At 42.3% G+C, this 21,541-nt stretch overlaps 1 protein-coding gene across 5 annotated transcripts in view; it reads left to right on the top strand.

The window, feature by feature from the left end:
* Window positions 1-21,541, top strand: part of SPTB (spectrin beta, erythrocytic) — a 98,011-nt gene that overhangs the window by 69,653 nt on the left and 6,817 nt on the right. For all 5 annotated transcript variants that reach the window (XM_075614177.1, XM_075614180.1, XM_075614178.1 and 2 more), the window contains exons 21-33: window positions 417-626; window positions 2,115-2,204; window positions 4,739-5,014; window positions 6,187-6,317; window positions 8,445-8,649; window positions 9,225-9,599; window positions 11,634-11,878; window positions 12,919-13,057; window positions 14,786-14,870; window positions 16,876-17,072; window positions 18,200-18,300; window positions 19,555-19,624; window positions 20,022-20,278. In XM_075614177.1, coding sequence (XP_075470292.1) covers window positions 417-626; window positions 2,115-2,204; window positions 4,739-5,014; window positions 6,187-6,317; window positions 8,445-8,649; window positions 9,225-9,599; window positions 11,634-11,878; window positions 12,919-13,057; window positions 14,786-14,870; window positions 16,876-17,072; window positions 18,200-18,300; window positions 19,555-19,624; window positions 20,022-20,278 — 2,381 coding nt within the window. The remainder of the gene's footprint in view (window positions 1-416; window positions 627-2,114; window positions 2,205-4,738; window positions 5,015-6,186; window positions 6,318-8,444; window positions 8,650-9,224; window positions 9,600-11,633; window positions 11,879-12,918; window positions 13,058-14,785; window positions 14,871-16,875; window positions 17,073-18,199; window positions 18,301-19,554; window positions 19,625-20,021; window positions 20,279-21,541) is intronic.

Genomic DNA, 21,541 nt, shown 5'->3' with positions numbered 1-21,541 from the left:
AATAGCAAAGAGATCCTATACACAATTTCATACTTATCATAAAAATGCTATAAATGGATATTATAGCAGTTTAGCAGAGTGGTAAAATGGAAGCGTAAGAGTAGGGCATAATGGACATCATCTTGATATAGTCAACATTCAGCATTAAAAAATAAGTGATTACATTTAATCAACAGTGATGAATATAATAAAAGATCTAAATATTAAAAGCAAGACGGGCATAAATGTGCTTGTAAATGTTTACATATGTTATATACAGTAACATGTTCTCCGCTCATCTTCCGGAGCTAGCTTTGGCATTGGGACCTGATGAAGAGGTCAGGAACACATGGACCACAGTCTTCTCCCAGGGGTTACCATGGGTCACTTTGAACTTCTTTGGCTTCTCACTCTACCTTTGCTTCAAATGTTTGCAGAGAATTGAGGACCAGATTAACCAAAAGACAAGAGAAATAGATGAAATCGTACCCGAAGTGCCCACTTTAGCTGGAGACTTGGAAGTTGATAAGGAACAGGATATTAAAATACGTTTCTTACAACTCCAAGAGCCAATGAATGAGAGAAAAAGAAAACTGCAATCGTCAAAGAAAGTACACCAGCTGCACCGGGACCTGGCAGATGAAACTGTGAGTTCTTGTTGCTCAGATGGTTGATAACCGAAATATAACACTGTACACAAATATGCTTTATAATGCCTTAATAACCTCTTTATGCAAGGAGTAGGTAGGTAGGCGAATGGTATGGCGTTAGGTCTATTAATCCCTCTCCACACACACACAGTAGTGGTTACGAAGACATGTGAGAAGCGTGGCCAGAGTGCTCAAGTACCAGGTTGTCCATGATATATTTAGATAAATCCAAAACCATAGGTAAGATGAATCAATATTAAGTATAAACAGATGAGTATGTCCTTAAAACAATCTCATGAACAATGATCCCTGAAAACTGGGGGTAAGTGGAATAACCACCCACTCTCAATTTCATTGGGAATGTTCGTATAGTATGAAATTATGGTAGTGTTACTCACTGTCACATCCTTGGTCTGGACAGACGTGCTGCTGCTGACAAGATCCAGATGGAAGGTAATGTACCAAGTGGGGTACCCAATAGCGCACAGCCGAAACAGGAGCAGGAGAGGATCCAATAGTATAAAAATATTCTTTATTGGAGTAGACACAGCATAAGAAAACCACCTACTCGTTTCGAACGATAGGTTCTTTGAAGAGGGGGGCAAATACATTTCTGCACAGGGCGATGTAATGGCAAAGGTTGGCCCTGCGCTGCATCATTCATGTAGGTATACAGTTGTTTTTTTTTTTTAATTATTATTTTAATTTTATTAAAGTAGCTCCAAATGTATATCCTTGCATACTGGTCCATATAGCATCACATTATAATATCCGCAAATTGTTTGTGACTGATAATGCCGCTTTTTGGCAAAAATGATCACCGCTTTGGACTTTATTGAATATGGACCATAGTGATTATGAAGTACTGAAGCCTTCTGAGTGTATGCAAACTCTCCAGTTAATTTATCATTCTATATGACATGTAGTGGCTGTTGATGCTGAAGACTTTGGGTATGAATGATCAATGTCTCCCTGTTTCAGAGTTAGGCCTCGGCCAAGCTCCCCGCTAGCGTGCTGAGGCGCGCTGAGGCTCAGGGAAAGCGGGTGTTTTCCCTGGCCTTAGACAGCGCACCGTCAGGGGGCTCGTCGGGGCGGGCCAGTGACGTCACAGAGCTGGTTCGCCCTCATTGGGCGAACCGCTCACGTGACCGGCCCTGCGCACCGGCAAGCGCCCTAAGACCTACGATTCCGCGCGCTTGCGGAAGCGTAGGCGAGCCCCTACTAAAGCCGCTCTAATTGCGGCTGTAGGAGCTCAGTGCCGAGCGGAAGAGCGCCTCAGCGCGCCTCCGCCAGCAAGCAGCAACCCTGGACGAGGCCTTACAGTATTGCCAACCTAGTTCCATGTCATCGTTAGGTTGTAGCGTGGTCCTGGTTTGTCAAGTCCACATTTGCCATAGGAGTGCAGGATTAATGAAAGCACAAAGCATGCTGAGGATACAATGGAATTGATGAGAAAGAATTGATTGACATTTGTCTTTTTTCTAGCTTTGGCTGCAGGAGAGATTGCCACTTGCAGAGTCTAAAGATTATGGAAATGATCTTCAAACGGTACAGATGCTTATGAAAAAGAATCAGGTAAGTGTCCCTATTTTATCATAGATACATACAAATGTAGACTTTGATGAGAAATAAGTAACACTGAACTCACTTCGTCTGCTCATATAACTAACCTACTGCATTGTGGTAAATTCTACAACTCTAGTTTCATTGTCCATTTCTTCATATCTAGAGAGCATTTGTGCCCAATGTCACGTAAAGGAGGCAATGGGTATTGAATTTGAATCTCTCATCTCAATCATACATCATAAGGCTGCGGCCATGGTAAACACTGGAGAGGGCACCAGCGTTCACTCGGCTTCTCCCCGCCGCCTGCAGCAGGAGAGATCTGTGTCCTGCATGCAGAGGAGACGGGGAGGCATGTCGGGGGGCGTGGCCGTGACATCACGGAACTGGTTCGCCCTCATTGGGCGAATCGCTCACGTGACCCGGATGCCGCCCATGAAAACATATTTTTCTGTTTTCTCCTGCATCGTGAGCGCCAGCGCCTCTCCTCCCGTGCGCGTTGGCGCGCTCTATAGACAGCCTCATAGAGGCACATCTATGTGATCGCGCTGCGCACGCCGTCGCGATCACCATGGTCGCAGTCTAAGTTATTGCAGCTTGATAGAAAAGGGAAGGAGGTCTCTGCTTTGAAGTCTTCCACGTTTCTGTGTGCTCACAGTGTAAAAATACGTAGGTGAATGAAATGAGTTTCTTGAGAAGGTTGTTTGGCCTTATTTATGCCTGACAGCAGAGTAGAACCTTATTAATAGAGGATTGTGCTCTAAAGTACATTAATGCCCTGAGCCCCCTCCAACTAACTTTCAGATCGTTTTTATGTTATTATTGCCCAGGTGTGGGCAACCTATTTTTCAATGTAGCCACAGGTGTGGCAAATGAGTGAAAATAGCCACACCATGTAAAAATTGACGTATGCACTAATTTGCAACATTTCATATTCTATTTCATAAAACATTCTGGGAGAGGTTTGGGGATTGAGCGCCCTCCCAGCATTTTTTACAAAATAGAATATGAAATGGTGCAAATTGGTGCATACGCGGAGTGAAATGTAGAAACGAATGACGTAACGGTCAGATAATATATAAATAACATACCAGCAGTGTCATACAGGGCGAGCTATACTGATTTTAATGCTTCTCTCACTCTACTTCCAAGATTGTTGCAACCCCCCTCATCCTCCCTCTCACCCCCCCTCATCCTCTCAACCCCCTCCTCCTCTCATCCACCACCACCACCCTCCTCCTCATCATCTCCTCACCATCATCTCATTTCCACCCCATCATCATCATCATCTCCTCACCACCATCATCTCATTTCCCCCCCCATCATCATCATCATATCATCTCTTTCACCCCCCTCATCATCATTTCATTTCCCCCCTCATCATCTCCTTACCACCCTCATCATCATCATCATCTCATTTCCTCCCCCCTCCTCATCATCTCCTCACCACCCTCATCATCTAATTTCCCCCCATCATCATCATCATCATCATCATCATCATCATCATCATCATCATCATCATCATCATCATCATCATCATCAACATCATCATCATCATATCATCTCGTTCCCCCCCCCTCATCAACATATCATCTCAATTCACCCCCCTCATCATCTCATGTCATTTCCCATCCTCACATCACCCCCCCATCCCATCATTCCCCCCCCCCCTCAATCTCATGATCAAGCTTTGTCTGTGGTGCGGTCGCCGCCGGGGTGTGTGCTCCACCCCCACCGTTCTCTCTCTCTTCAACTTACCACCCGCCTCTCGGCCACCGTCTGCGGCCAGTCCCGTCCATACTCGCGCGTGCCGGCGCACCCATTACCTCACACTGGCAAAATAAAATTTGCCACACTTTGATTGCCAATTCACCACAACTGGCGAACGGCGACAGGGCTGCCCACCCCGGTTATAGCCCCATTCTCTCTCACCCCCTCCCGTTTCAACCCACTCTTCCTCTCTCAACCCCTCCCACTCCTCCCTCTCACTTCACTGCCTCACCCCCTCCCACTCCTCCTCTCACCCCCCTCCCACTCCTCCTTTCACCTCCCCTTCCACTCCTCCTCTCACCCCCCTTCCACTCCTCCTCTCACTCCCCGCCCCTTCCACTCCTCCTCTCTCACCCCCTCCCACTCCTCCTCTCTCACCCCCCTCCCACTCCTCCTCTCTCACCCCCTCCCACTCCTCCTCTCTCACCCCCCTCCCACTCCTCTCACCCCCTCCCACTCTTCCACTCTCACCCCCCTCCCACTCCTCCTCTCTCACCCCCATCCCACTCCTCCTCTCTCACTCCCCTCCCACTCCCTCCTCCCTGTAGATTGTAAGCTCTCACAGTCAGCACCCTCATTACCTCTTTGTATCTGTTTGTCCATATTTGTAGCTGTATGTAACGGTTTATGTAATGATGAAATCTCTGTATCCCTTTGTACCACGCCGTGGAATTACAAATAAACGATAATAAAAATAACACATAACAAAATCCTTACCACAAACACTCCCCTTTAAGCATACCATGAAACCAAGTGTCTTTATTTCACTGTTCCAGACTTTGCAAAAGGAACTCGCAGGTCACGGGCCGAGAATAGAAGACATTAAAAGAGCAAAGAACATGGAAGTTGAATCGGATATCGACCCTCAACCCATTGAAACTGAGCAGAAGTTGTTGCAAGAGCTTTGGGATCGCTTACAGGGGGAGACTGCAACCAGACAGAGACTCCTCCACCAGGCACATGAAGCTCAGCAGTATTATGTGGATGCTGGCCAGGCTGAGGCTTGGATTGATGAACAACAGCTTTATATGATTGGGGATGAGAAACCAAAGGTAATGTCAGCATTATATTGACAGACTGAAGTCAAGAAGACCACCATCCATGGGTTTCTAGGGTTGCCAGGTGTCCGGTATTGAACCGGACTATCCTGTATTTGGATACTCTGTCCAGTAACAAATGAGAGGTACTGTAATACTGGACATGTATGTGTCCGGTCTTGCATCCCTGGACATAGTGACCTGACGCACCTTTTCACAATTGTGTCCAGTATTTTTGGAGAAGGGTTTCACTTCTTATATGAATTCCAAGCCCGTGGTCAAGCTGCCTGCAATACTAGTAGGATAGTAGGTTTTTGCTTTAGGAGCCCAGAGTAACACTTCTTTTTTACTCGAAAAGCTGCTGTACAGTTCCACTTTCTTTTTTCTATTAAAAAAAAATGGGTTTATTTTAGAAATACTTGTTTTGCTGTATGTTTACATTGATGAAATAGTGTATAGATCTTTCTAAAATGAGGTTCCAAGTGATTTAGTCTGATGTTTAACAAGATTACCATTTCTTGAAATCAGATCCAGTGTCACTGTTCCATTCAGGAGGGAGGAGGGAGGAGGAGCCCATTGGAAGGAAGTCAGGCCCCCAACTTCCACGGTCAGCTGGGCCCCTTCCTCTGCGAAGCCCAGGACAGCTATTCCCCCTGATGGTGGCCCTGGAGAGAGAGACCTATTTTAGATTCTGGCTGGTAGTAACAGTCGCGTATGACTTAAATAACGTGGCATAGGGCGAAGGAGCGGCTCAGTGAGTAAAGACACTGACTGATACTGAGATTGCTGCAGGGGAGCCTGGTTCAATTCCCGGTGTCGGCTCCTTGTGACCTTCGGCAAGTCACTTTATCTCCCTGTGCCTCAGGCACCAAAAACATAGATTGTAAGCTCCACGGGGCAGGGACTTGTGCCTGCAAAATGTCTCTGTAAAGCGCTGCGTACAATTAACAGCGTTATACAAGAACATGCTATTATTATTATTATACCATAGAGAATCTGGAATGAATATCATTTAGGCTGTAATGAGCTCATTTGCATTAACGTCCGGTAAAAATAAAACCCCCGTTTTACAGGAGTAAAACCTGGTTGATGTTAAGTTGTTTGCTATAGTGAATACTGCGTTATAATTAACTTGCATTCATTTAAAAATCTTCAGAGTCTTTTTTTTTCTTGTTTATTTTCCCAAGGATGAAGAAAGTGTTGTTGGTTTGGTAAAGAAGCATCTGAGCCTACAGCATGCGGTGGAACACTATGGAAAAAATATCAAAGGCTTAGCAGATCAAGCTCAGAAACTCCTTGCGTTAGACCATCCTGATGGGTAAGTGATGTAGGATTAAAGTAGCACTTCCTGATAATATCTTCCTCCTCTGTCCCTTCCCTTCTGTTTTTAACTCCTTAACCAACAAGCTTGCACTGTTTGATGACATTGCGTATAGCTGTCAGCTCTCAGCTCCACATAGATCCATCTTAAAATTCATTGCAAAATTACAAGAACATTGGAAATGAGTAGGAGAGGCGTGCAGGGGTTTTAAAGGAGGAGACGATGTCTAGGGGAAAATCATATAGGCTTTTATTGGACGCAACTTTGACAACATAAATATCGCTTGTGTTCAACAAACAGGGATACAAATAAACATCCCGAGCGTCTCTTGGAGCGCTGACAACAACAGTGTTTAGTCTTTCTAGAGGTTGGGGGCTAAGCCCCTGACAACAATAACACCCAAAAGTGATAGGCCAGATTTACCTTGTACCCCACGGCTTCCTCCTAGCTGGGATAGGGGTTCACAAAGTCCATGCAGAGTGTTCTCTCTTGTGCGATCTAGGTGCAGCACCATCCTGGATCAGAGAGCTCCCTGCTGCAGACTTTTTAAAGACCACTAAAGGCAGCTGAACAGGCCAATTAAGAAAGTCATCTGTCTTTAACCTGCTCAGTGCTGTCTGAAACTATGTTTCCCTTTGCATTATTACGTGACAGGGGATCCACCGTTACATTATGCATATACTGTCCTTGTAGAGCAAACAGGAGCTTGAGATCGCATTGTCATGTTTTATATCATAAAGTAAACTGTCTACAATAAGCTTCCAACACTTTGCATCTCACTGTTTGTATCACATGTTAATTGTGAATGAATTATTTGATACATTAATTGATCACTAGCAGTTCATTAAACTATCATTTAAACCTGATTGATGTTCAGTACTGTAACTGAATGTCTTATCTAAATAAGCATGGGAAAAGCATATTCAGGGGAGATTCGCTAAGCGCCGATGTGGGTGTCTGGTGTTAACTGCCCCTGATGTCAATCCCAGATTCCCAGTGTTTGCTCTTAGGAAGGTTTATGCATTACGTAATTGGTCATGGAGAAAGATCGAATTTTGTAGACAGTGGACCAGATTTGTGTTTTTACGAATCCAACATTTTAAGAACTTCTTCCATTTTTTCCATTCATGAATATGCAATTGTTACCGTATTTGGACAAGAAGATAGGTGCAACTTATCCCATAGGTGCAATTACTACATGTTGACTGGGATTCTCTAAGCTCCGATAAGGTGTATCAGAGCTACGATCTGGCGTCAACTGCCATTGATTTGAATGCAAGTTAACACGGGATCAAGCTCCAATACCCCTTATCGAAGCTTTAGTGAATTTCCCCATTGATGTTAATTAAAAATAAGATGAAACTACATCTTTCATTAAAAAATGTTTTATTTAGTACTAGAAACACAGGGAGCGATTTACTCAGGTCTCCCCAGCTGCAAAAACTGCATCACATTTAGGAGAGTAAAATGGTTTATTGTTAGTACAGTGAAGACATCACAACCTGCAAAATATCTGTATACATAAACAATATTCTCAATAAGAGAGCAAACATTCTAAAAGTTCTGTTTTTTACTTATTTTAATCATTAGCTCTTTTTACTAGACCCAGTGAAACACCAGGGCTGAAAATGTACAATTTTTACTCCTGTGCCAAAGTTACAACATTGAGTCAATTCTGAGGTTATTTTAAGTATGAATTGAACAAAACTCTATCCACTTGCAAACAGAGAGATCTGATTTGCATCGGTCACTCCTCTTCTTATGAGATCTAAGTGCAATTTTTGCCCGTTGGGAGTAAAACCAATTTTACTTCTGTTTTTAAGCGGCAGATTTATCTGCCGCCGGTAAGCGTCAGCACGCCTGATCTGACATTAACTTCCATTGACATGAATGGGAGTTTCCATCGGATCAGATGCACTAACCCGCACCGGCGCTTGATGAATCTGCACTAAGAGCTCTAATCTGGAGCTAAATTGCACCTAGTGCAAAACCAGATCTTGCTCCAAACACAACATTTTGCACTTTGTTTGTTAGAAAGCATTTCGGAAATATTTCAACTTTTCCCACTTCCATGTCAAGGACAAATGCCATTTTTGTTTTTAAAATTTTCTCTATTTATTGTAGTGAACAGATAATCAGACACCAAGGCAATATAGAAAAACAATATGCAGCATTAAGAGAGATGACTGATGAACGGAGACAAAAACTGGACAACATTTATCACATGTTTCAACTAAAGCGTGAGGTGGAAGATTTAGAACAGTGGATTGCAGAGAGAGACTTGAAAGCATCATCTCCGGAGATGGGACAGGATTTAGACCATGTTACCGTAAGTATAATATTAACAAACAGTTAATGCTAGACAGTTTTTCTGCCCCTCCAAAAATGTAAATACTGCAAGAAATGGCTAGACATTGTAGAAAATATAAAAACATCACAGTAACTAAAAATGTATTTTTCGATTGCATCTAAGCCAGTTACTAAACTATCTACTTTACCCACAAAAGCAGCATGTTCACCATGCTGCTCCTCCCCAACTGAAACTCGGAGATGTGATACACAAGCTCTTCCAAATAAAAAGGGGGTTATGCTCGAAAGTGTGTTAGTGCTTGTAGGCGATGCAGGCAGAGGTGAAGACAGGAGACTTGTTTTGGGAATAATAATGCAGGCTTTTATTCAGCCAACGTTTCACCAACATAAAATACAGGCGGTCCTCGGTTATCCAGCGTAATCCGTTCTGGAAGTAGCGTTGGATAGTGAAACCGTTGTAACCCGAGTCCCATGTTAATCAGTGGCGGTGAGCGTTGGATAACGCAGTCGGTCGTCAAAAAACGGCTGGTGATAATGAAAAAGGGATGTGATAATGATGTTATTTTGCATATTAAAGACATCCACTTTGTTTAGGTGCTGCGAGACAACTTTCGTGACTTTGCCAAAGAGACGGGAGCCATAGGACAGGAACGCATTGACAATGTGAACATTTTAATTGAAGAGCTGATTGATGTTGGCCATTCTGAGGCAGTCACCATTGCAGAATGGAAAGACAACTTGAATGAGAGTTGGGCCGACTTGCTGGAGCTCATCGATACCCGCGCTCAACTGTTGGCTGCATCCTACGAGCTCCACAAGTTCTTTTTTGATGGCACAGAAATCCTAAACATGATCCAGGAGAAGCACACGGAGTTGCCTAAAGACTTGGGTGGGGATGTATACACTGCAGAGTCCCTGCACAGAATACATTCAGCCTTTGAACGTGACATCCATTTTATTGGAACGCAGGTAAACTATATTGCGAAGTACAGGGGAGAATGGACCATGTTTAATAAATGGTGCTAAGCTATAAAGCATATACCATGCTCAACAACCCCACTTAGTAAATATAGCACATTCACCAGGACTCACTAGGCTCTGATTGCCTTAAATAGCTATTAACGCCAAATCGAACGCTGCTATCCTTGAACAGATTATTGAAATACCCCCAGTCCCTCGAGCAGGTTGTGATGAAGGCAAAAACCATCATTTTTAAATATAGGTTCAAAAAAGTACTCACACAGATTGTCTGTGATTTGGAGTCGGACTCACTGATTACATAGACTTCAGTGACATGTTTTGATAAAAAAAAAAAATACAAATATAACTGATTCCAGTCCTTGGAGGTTGACAGCTCTGTTCTAATGGAACTACACAAAATACATTTTTACTGATAACTCTTTAATTCTAGGAATCAGGAGTAGTGATAAATGATGTATGATGTATTTATGACAATGAACATCTTAACTGCATTGCAATTCACTGTAATCTATCTGGTTAATACAATTTCTACTGGAACAGGACATTCCTGTCATTACCACTCTGCATTCTTCTTTACGTTTAATTAATGGGAGCAGTAGGGAAAAAGACCTGTTTATACTGTTCCACAAGATGCAAGAGTCACAAAGATTAGTAATGAATCACAATGCAGTCCAGCCTCCTGGTTGCCATACATGACATTATAAGACCCCAATGGCTGACCCTATGAATAATTTCGTTTGAGATTTCCTTTTGTATAGCTGCTACACTACACATATGAATTTGTAAAGACTCTGATATTACATTTGAAACAGGGTGTACCCGTTGGCGTAGTGGCTGTAAACACTTAATTAAGAAGCAGTCCCCCATTCTGCAGCATCAATGAATTTAAGATTTGTTATAATTCCCCCAAATTAACACCATTTTGTTAACACCATATAAGGACCAGAGAGCCCTCCGAAGATGAACAGCAGCACTCAATGTTCCAGGGACCCCTTGATTGCACATATACACACACACACACACGCACGCACGCACGCACGCACGCACACACACACACACACACACACACACACACACACACACACACACACACACACACACACACACACACACACACACGTGAGTAAAGACACTGACTGGCACTGAGTTTGAAGCAGGGGAGCTCCTTGTGACCTTGGGCAAGTCACTTTAGCACCAAATACATAGATTGTAAGCTCCACGGGGGAGGGACCTGTGGCTGCAAAATGTCTCTGTAAAGTGCTACATAAAACTAGCAGCGCTATACAAGAACATGCTATTATTATTATTATATATTTACTTTTGCCCATACTTAAAAGGAAAGACATCTGGCCGCCATAGTGAGGCTGAACGCAGCTGCCATATTATTTCTCTTGGACAATAATTTTTGTAAGGGGATTAGAAAAAATGTGCTCTCAGGAGCTGTGTGTGCATGCGCGCGTGTGTGCGTGCGCGTCCGTGTGCGTGCAAGAATATTAAATTGTTAAAGCAGCAAAACACGTGAAATCTTATATGGGTTATCTTAATAAATCTGTTCTGTAGTATTAGATAATTCTGACTGTTTCTTTTATTTATTTATTTTTTATTCAACTCAATGCCATTTTGAATGAGTTTTAATATACTGAGCATCTTTTGATTTCTATAGCAGGTTTTAGCCACCTCGCCAAGCAGTGCAAGTTTATGTAACACTTTCCTGTTTGTGATAATGTGTTGCCAGAGTTCCCAGCTGTTTGAGCTGTAAACTCTTAACAATTGATAATGTTACCTTAGTTATATAAGGATACATTGTAGCTGCTGAGTTACATTGACTGAAGCAGCCATTACGTTAGGCACACAATCAGGTAAAAATGTAGAATTATTCATTGTCACATGCTTTACATATAGAAATAAGACAAAAAAGCCAAAAGAAAAAATGTAGTGTTGCAGTTTTAAGTTGTTTTTCAGATTATTATTATTTTTGCAAACTAGCAAGGATTGCACTTTTAGAATTATTTGTTTTTGCAGGTCCAGCAGTTCCAAGACACAGCAGCCCGTTTACATACCGCCTACGCAGGAGCACAGGCTGTCGACATACAGAAGAAAGAGCAAGTGGTGGTTGAAGCCTGGAAGGGACTCCTGGATGCCTGTGACGGGCGTCGCACGGAGCTAATTAGTGCTGCTGAGAAATTTCGTTTCTTTAGCATGGTCCGGGATCTAATGCTTTGGATGGAGAGCATCATCCGACAGATTGAAACACAGGAAAAACCAAGGTAGCGGCTGAAATATAAATGTTCAAGTCAATGAGCTGTAAGGTGTCTCCCAGTCCCAGAAGGTGTCCTGCTAAAACACACGCGCACACACACACACACACACACACACACACACACACACACACACACACACACACACACACACACACACACACACACACACACCTTGTTTTCAGTAGGCAAGGGACATAAAAACTAGGTCCAGTACTTGCTAATTAGGTACAGTTAATTACCATAATCCACCTCATTTCCAATAAAAGGCACACTGCATTACACTTAGAAAACTACTGTTATTTTAACCCCTATATGTTCTCAATTCTTCATCAGTTCTGAGGAGGAATAACATTCTCTGGTTACCAGATCTGCTTCATACAGTACAGTACTGTATGTTAGAGAGCCTAATCAGCAAGGGAATTACCACAAGGGAAAATGGGTTTTGTTTGGAGTTGAGAACGAGTTTGTAAGATACAATGCATTGCAGCACCTCAAGCAAACTCAAGGGGAGAAAAGGGTGTCCTATTTTGTGCATGTAGAGAAGGCGGGAGTTGTAAGTGGTTTAATGGCTGTCACATGACCATGGAGCCAAGATGTCTGGGACTTTGTTTGATATTTTGTTGCCTAAAAAAAAAAAAAGTCGATAGATAGATATATTGTTTATGTAAAATTATTTTTATTGAAAGAAAATGGATGTTTTAGGATAACAATGTCTCTCCCTTCCTACACTCTAAGCATAAATATTGTGTAAATCTTTCTAAAATAGGGCCCAAATAACTTTTTCCACCAATGGTCAAATCATTCTAATTTTTCCCATTACCAGCACAGTAAAAATAATTTGTTTAAGCCACTTCGACCTCTGTTATTAACAGTTACTAGGAAATATTGTACAAATATTGTATTCATGGCCACTGACAGGTGGGGCCAGGCGGGGGGAACAAGTGTCTTGGGCCTGTGTTTGCGGGGGGGGGGCCCGGACATAACTCTAGTCCTGCGCCCCGGAAAATCTGTCTGCGGCCCTGTGTGTACTGTTTTCTTTGTTACAGGGATGTCTCATCTGTTGAGGTCCTGCTAAAATACCACCACGAACTGAAAGCAGAAATTGAAGCTGAAAATAGAAGTTATGCTAATTGCATTGACCTCGGGAAAACTCTCCTAGCTCGTAATCACCAAGCTTCAGAAGAGGTAAAACAGTACAGGATCAATAACATTCTAACCACATGTGATTGCGAAACAAGTTTATATAAATAATAGTACCCAAAGAACAGGACATTGCCTAGCCCAGGGGTTCTAAACTCCAGCCCTCAAGACCCCCCCAACAGGTCAAGTTTTAAGGATAGCTCTGCAGGTGGCTTCGACTGAGCCACTGATTGAGCCACCTGTGTTGAAGCAGGGACTGATTGAGCCACCTGTGCTGAAGCAGGGACTGATTGAGCCACCTGTGCTGAAGCAGGGATATCCTGAAAACCTGACCCGTTGGGGGGTCTGGAGGACTGGAGTTGAGTACCCCTGACCTCGCCATTAAGGCCGTTATCTGGGGGTCACCATTAATGCCATGAATTTCTAGAAAGCTTGATTTCCGAATGCCTTTCATTTTTGCTTTGGCGCAAAGAGATTGACTGTGCTAAGTGTACACATGTAAATTGTGCAGTAAGTACTAAAAAATTATGTTTCTGTGCACCTAAAAAAGGAAAAAAGTGAGTAAAAAAAAAAAAATCAAATCCAGCTTGATCTAAACACTAAAAATGCTTTATTTTTTATTATTTTATATAAAATTATTTTATAATGTTAGCGCAGAATTAAGTTGTTATGTATCAACCAAAAATGGATTTGATGCGGCATAGAGTTTTTTCATTATGTAGGAGGTAAATAAAATATATTATTTTCACAATATGACTATTGTAAATAATAAATAAATAAAAAATACACACGATTTTGATGTATATTGTATCAATCATGATGCAATGCATCAAAATGTATTTCCATTTCTCAAACTAAAAATTATTCGTCATATGTATGAAGTTTTCACACCTGTATGATGCACATTGTATGAAGGTTTCACACCTGTATGATGCACATTGTATGAAGGTTTCACACCTGTATGATGCACATTGTATGAAGGTTTCACACCTCTATGATGCACATTGCATGAAGGTTTCACACCTGTATAATGCACATTGTATGACGCTATCAAACTGTATGATGCACATTGTATGAAGGTTTCACACCTGTATGATGCACATTGTATGAAGTTTTCACACCTGTATGATGCACATTGTATGAAGGTTTCACACCTGTATGATGCACATTGTATGAAGGTTTCACACCTGTATGATGCACATTGTATGAAGCTTTCACACCTGTATGATGCACATTGTATGAAGCTTTCACACCTGTATAATGCACATTGTATGAAGGTTTCACACCTGTATGATGCACATTGTATGAAGGTTTCACACCTGTATGATGCACATTGTATGAAGGTTTCACATCTGTATGAGGCACATTGTATGAAGGTTTCACACCTGTATAATGCACATTGTATGAAGGTTTCACACCTGTATAATGCACATTGTATGAAGGTGTGCACTACTTTTTAGCACTGAAATGTGTCCGCTCAATAAAAACTCAAATTATCTTGCAGGTTCCTTTGTATGCATATGCTTTTTATAATGGGGGAAGGTTTTAGTAAGACCATGACACTAGAGATTTACTGGGAAACCCTCAATCTCCTTCACTATTTAATTTACAATAACAAATATTTGACTGTAAAATACATAAAACGGATAGAAAACCATAATTCTTTTGATGTCTTACCAAACATGAATGGTTTTCTCGTGACAAAACAAAAGTACAATTCTACTTTATTATCAATTTATATTTCTGATTTCATTTTCTGATTTTCACAAACAGATCAAAGAGAAACTGGCACAACTAGCGGAAAAGAGAGTTGAAATGGGTGAAAAATGGGACTTGCGCTGGGACTGGCTTCGCTTGTGTGAGTAACACTTGGAAAAGAGATCAACCTTCTGTGGTCATCTCTCCCATGTTCCAGGCATACTGTATTGTCACTTAGAGGTTCTACATCTACAGTAGGCTGGAGCATACTATAACATGATTGCCCAAATGTTGCACAGACTGTCTACAGTTCTACACAGATATCATACATACTGTAGGCATACATATTATAAGTATATTCACTTGTGGGTTTTTTAATTCTTAGTTCTGAATTTTTCCTACAATCGGATAGGTTGCCCCAATTATACTAACCTGAAAGATAGGTTCAACAACAACATAGTTAGACACACATAGCATCTTCATGATGTATCAAAGATATGAGCTTCATCGCTCACTCTGCCACTAAAATACACAAACTCGGCCTCCACATTTCCCACCTTGTTTAGTGTAACTTTTCATGAAGACTAAGGGCTGAGTAAGGGCAGTTACAGTGTGGAATTCATTACCTGTGGAGACTGTGATACAATAGATATCTTTAAAAAAAAAGGTTGGACATCTTTTTGGAAAGGAAAGGTATACAGGGATATACCTAATAAGTAAACATGGGAAGGATATTGATCCACGGAGTAAATCAGATTGCCGTTATTCAGGAAGGAATGTATTTTGCCCCTTATGAGATATCATTAGATAATGTGTCACTGAGGGAGACTTCCGGTGACGTCAAGGAGGATGGCAGCGTGAGGAGCTAGCTCCCGAGCCCCTCCACTAGAATAGCTACAAGAAGAGACTATAGAAAAGGAAAAAGGGGGGGGGGGAAAGCTTGCAAATAGATAATGTGTCACTGGGGTTTTTGTTTGCCTTCCTTTGGATCAATATTCTGTAAGTTCAAATATAGGATAAAGTATCTGTCGTCTAAATGTAGCATAGGCTGAACTTGATAGGCAAAAGTCTTTTTTCAACCTAATCTACTGTGTAACTATGTAACTATATTAAGAAATTATTTTGCGTTCCTTTGTGTGTATCCCAGGTACTTTTTTATTTAGTCGCTGTATTTGCTCCCACCACTTGTGTTGTAAGGATGTTCCATGTATTCACTGCTCTTTAAGAGGCTAATACAATATAATCAAAAGCATTTGAATGAGGTTTTGTGATGGTCCATTTTGGGGTACATTAAATTGATGTGAAGAATCATTTTATTAAATATTTTAAATTAAGCAATACCATACAATTACTCCGGCTGAAGAAAAGTAACTGCGTTATTTACACTGTCCCTAATTGCAAAATGAGTGCAGAAACTGCCTTTTCGATTGAAAGCAATAAACTTTTATTGATTGATACAGCAGTTCTGCTGCCAGTGATGTAGTATAGCAAGGAATCAGGAACGCAAATACATCCAAGTGATATCAAAAAAAGGACAAAATATACACATAGTGCACACTGTATACAATAAACAATAATAGTGTAATGATATAGGTGATCCTCTCACAATAGTGCAGAGGAATGAAGGCAGTATGGTAGTTCCGAGTGACCAACGCAAGGTAGAAATCTTCAGATTAAATCTGAGCAGTATCCCTCAGAGGCAGGAGAGGGATTCAGTACATGGAGAATAGAGAAGGCACAAATAGTGAAGTATGTCAACTTAATCAAATAGACAGAGGTATTGCACTTACACAATTACTGTAGAGACAGGCAATTGGACCACCCTGGGTCAGAGGTGATGAGGAACTGCCACAATCCTGCCTGGTATGGCCACCCACAGTTAGCAATGTCCAGATCCAGGTAAAAGCAGAAGGAACAGATGGTAAAACTCCAAAATCCTCAGCAAAGTCCACCAAAAACAAGTTCCAGTCTCCAGGTGCTTCTGTATTGTCCCCAAACACGTTTCACTCATAAGAGCTTCATCAGTGGTTAGTTATGGGTTAGCGTGGATAATAATCGCTGCTACATCTTTAGGAGGCTTTGACAAATAAGCCCCCTTATTTTGAATACATTAACAAACCCAGCTCCTCCCTATTGTTACTGACTTTGTGTCCTGTTCATTGCAGTGCTAGAAGTTTGCCAGTTCGCCAGAGATGCCTCCATGGCAGAAGCCTGGTTAATAGGAAAGGAACCTTACCTCTCCAGCACGCACGTAGGAAGCAGTGTAGACGATGTAGAAAAGTTATTGAAAAAACATGAAGCCTTTGAGAAATCCACTGCTACCTGGGAAGACAGATTTGCAGCACTTGAAAGATTAACTACGGTAAGTTTAGGATTGAAAGGCGCAGTACCACTTGTTCTGTATATTTTCTCATCATTACTTTATAAAGAGACACTCCTCTTAGAACCATCTAGTACTAATGGCCGTGACATGTGTAAGGTGCTACATCTGGCTGACTGATGCCTGACAAACCTGCCACTTATATGTATTTGCAGGCCGTCCTTAGGCGGTAAGCAGGTAAGGCACCGCCTAGGGGTAACAGGTCTTGGGGGGGCAGCAGGTCTCGGGGGGCGAGAGTAAGGCCCGGGCCATAGATGTTTGGGGAGAGCGGAGGCGCGCTAACGCTGAGGCTCGCCTGCATCAGTTAGCGCGATTGCACGGACTGGCAGGCGAGCCAGCGTGCGCGAAGGTAGCCGGGGGGAGGTGGTGTCAGTGCGTCGCTGGGCCAATCGCCCGCGACGCACTGACGTCAATGTCACGGCGCCGATGTCACGGCGCCGTGACGTTGACGCTGGTGTGCTGCGATTGGAGGGTTTCAGCCAACAGCGCGCTGAAAAACAGCTTGGCGCTCGGCTGAAACCTCCAACTCCTTAGCACGCCTGCGGACGCTCGCGTGAGCCCCCTCTCAAAGCATCCTCATTGAGGATGCAGGGGCTCAGCGCGGAGCGTCCGCACGCCTCAGCACGGCCTGCCATCTATGGACACGGCCTAACAGCACTGCTACTTTCCTTGTTTTTTGTTTTTTTTAAAATACATGTAGGAATGAAGCAGGGGGTCTCTGGAGCTGAACACCATTAATTTCAGCTCTGGGGACCCCCGGCTTCCTGAGATACTTACCTCCTTAAGGGGCGCCGGTATCTCCTGCTCAGGTTTAAAGCCCCGGGTCACATGGGCCTATGATGTCACAGCTTCCTATTGGCCTGCGTGATGGGACATCTAAACCTGAGCTGAGATAAAGAAAAGGGGGGGGGGGAGCAGGTTAAAAAAAACTTAAGCAGTGGGGACTGCTCCTTCAAGGTGTGAACTGTGCCAATGTTAATACAGGCCGAATGCATTTGTAGCGGTGTAGCTGATGCTCTTCGCTGGGGAAGCCTTGAATGGGGCTATCTTCAACATTACAGTGTATTTCATGTAATATGTCCACAATCTCATCTATTTTATTCTTTTAGCTGGAGTTAATAGAAATAAGGAGATATCAGGAAGCTAAAAGACAAGAAATAGCAATGGCATCTGACTCAGAATTCAGAAAAGGACATCATAAAGAAACACAGTAGGTCAAATTGTAGACAAATCTTAGTAACCGTACTAACCAAAAGATCTTTTAACTATAAGATAACATTACTTAAGGTTTCTCTAGTCGCCAACTATATTTGTTCTATATTGAATTTGTTTTAGATGCGTTTACAGGATGTCACAAATCTTCAAAACATCTTAACATGTATAGTTCCCTATTCTATAAACAATAAAGTGCTGAATTCCAGGTACCACAGCTTACAAAATAAGGGTCATAGTGCGTTTGCTGTATTTGATTAAGTGAAGCATAGAAATATTTTTTTTTAAATAGTGAAAGGAACATTATAGATCAAACTAACAAATGTCATAATATGGAGATGCAGTGTACGCTGTAGTGCATCTCAGTATGTCTTCTATAGTTTAAGAGTTGTTCTTTACTTTGTAAACCAAAATCATATCCCAAATGAATAACAATTTTGTAGGCATCCCTACATCATTGGCTAATGAAATAGTATCACATCAAATATAGTCTGCATGCAGAAATAAATACGTACAATTATAAAATAGATATTTGTGAGTTCCTAAAATACTACCATTCTTCTTGAAATATGGAATGTTCCCTTGGGGAAAAAATGTACACGTCCTGTATGTTGTCTGATATTGATGTAAGTAGTATAATTTACATGCTGATTTAATTAATGTAACTTGTAAAAAAAAAGATATTGATCAGCTCTATACAAAATATTGATAAACAAATGATAAATTCATGTTTTCCTTTTAGTCAAGTGAGCTCAAGTTTGCACATTTAACAGTGTGTCTGATAACTTCCCTTACCTTGTGTGTTCTTATATACCTGTACTTTATATATATTTTGTATTGGTGCTGATTTTTTATTGATTACTGTAAAGAAGAAACTTGGTGAGACCACAAGGAAAATGTGAGTTCATCATTTTCAGATCTATGTTTTGTTGAGTGCTGATCCAATATGGTTTGTTATAGTTGTATGTATCCAGCGATAGGGATGCAGGATCGTAGCACCTCTATCTAAATTATACATGACAGGGTGAGTACATATTCTTTTTTTTTATACTGTATAAATGCAGCCTGCACCGATGTGTGATAGAAGATTCAATTGAAGTAGTAGAAAAGCATTTATTAGGGAGATCCAGGTCTATAAGAGAATTCCCCTCCACCACATCAGCTGCTACATAGGACATAACTGCTTCAATTAGTATCAGAATGGTAAATAAATGGAATAACCAATGTTTTTGTTTATTTCTTTTCTTACTAGTTTCGGAACGGAGGAAGAGATAGAATATGGAAAAACCCACCCAAGCCACCCAGCTACAGGACCCTCAGAGGTCAGGTTTTATGATATATTATATGCTTATAGGAGCTACAGTATGGCACAATCTGAAATAGAGATGTGCGAACCTGCAAATACTTGCTTCACTGCTCTTTAAAGGTTCACATAGAGAGCTAGATCCACAAGTCGCTGCTAAATCAGGGCTCATGACGTGAGATTACCTAAAACTGGAGCACACAGTATGTTTCCTGAGATAACATGGGCAAGGTTGTACTATTTCCATTGTAAGCACTTAGGGGCACGGACCTCCTCCCTTTTGACTCTGTCTTAACATGTATATACTCTTTTGTTATACAATGTTATTGTCCTCCCATGTTGTACTGCGCCATGGAATATGTGTGCACCATACAAATCAAGGATGATGATAATAATAACATTTCATTTTGCACTAGGCAGCGGAGGTGCAACAAGCCAAGTTGATGAGTATTACAGAAGTGAGGGAAGAGACGCAGGACACAGATGAGCACATGAGCACAAGGGATGAGCACAAGATAGAAAACATTGAACAGGTTGAACTACCAGCTGTCAGCAAAGCAGAAGAAATGTCTACTCTCCCAGCTGAGATCAGTAGTTCTGTCACTATCCAAATGCAGGGATATCTGGGAAGAAAGCATAACCTTGAGGGACCAGACAAAAAGGGATCAAACAGGTAAATTACTACTTCTGAGACCCTATCCTGAAAGGGAAGATGCTACAATACAAAGGAGTACTGAGTGTGAATTAATCTCATATAAGGGAGCAATAGAAAATTATTAATTAACAGCATTGAAGCTGCTTCTTGCCAAACATCAAAGGTGTTAACCACCCAAAGGCTTCACAATGAATGGCACAATAGTTGTCCTGACGCACTCAATGGCACCGCTAGTGTTACATATCTAGACCGGTACATAGAGCTGTTCCCCCAAGCGTGATGCTGCATAACAATCAAACATTAAGTAACAGACAATGAAAACATTACATGGATCTAACAGATTACATGAATTTTATTAAATATATAATTACTATCTGGAGATAATGAAAGAATTGTTACGATTGTGCTCTACACAAACCGGGGCCGGACCGCGGGGCTGAGGCTGGGTTATGAAATCACCGACCTTAGACCGCGCAGACTGGTCCGGAGTGCGAAGTTCGTAGTCAAACAGGCCGGGTTCAGGACGGGAGAGAACAGCGTAGTCGTTGCATGAGCCAGAGTCCGGAGAGGAGATATCCGGGTAGTCGTAGCCCAAGCAGGGAGTCGGCAACAGGAGATCAAGCAAGTCCCTCTGCTTCAGCGCAATCGCTGCAGGTCGGGAACGGTGTTTCCGCGAGTGGCGTCCACGGCCCATGGCGCCAGCCTAGGAAAAAGAAGACTGATCGGAGTGGGCACGCCACCAGGCAACACTGGTAAACCAGTGCTAAAGCGCAGGAGTTCAAGCTGGCCTCAGCGAAGGAGAAAGAGCAGCAGGCCACGAGGAAAAACAGCAACCTCTGCAAGAGGTGTATGCAGCAGGTTGCATGGACCAGTGCTGGCAAACCAATGCTTCAGCACAGGAGTCCGGGAACAGGTTTCTGTGTGGAAAGTAGCAGCAGACCTCAGGAACTCAGGCCTCTGCGTGGAGAGTAGCAGCAGGCCTCTGGGAACACGGGAAGACAGGCCTCTGCATAGAGAGTAACAGCAGGCCTCTGGGAACACGGGAAGACAGGCCTCTGCATAGAGAGTAACAGCAGGCTTCTGGAACACAGAAACTCACACCTCTGCGTGGAGAGTAACAGTAGGCCTCAGGATACTCAGGAACTAATAACGAAAACTAGAAAGGTTAGAACACAAACGAGACAACCAGGAGGCTTGTGGCAGAACACATGTAAAGTTCATAAGGAATTATGCTCGGCCCTGACTCAGTGCCAAAATCCAGCATATAAAGGGCAGTGAGCC

This window comes from Ascaphus truei, chromosome 9 (assembly GCF_040206685.1).
Source record: "Ascaphus truei isolate aAscTru1 chromosome 9, aAscTru1.hap1, whole genome shotgun sequence".
Taxonomy (NCBI): Eukaryota; Metazoa; Chordata; class Amphibia; order Anura; family Ascaphidae; genus Ascaphus; species Ascaphus truei.
This window is presented reverse-complemented; position numbering and strand designations above follow the sequence as displayed.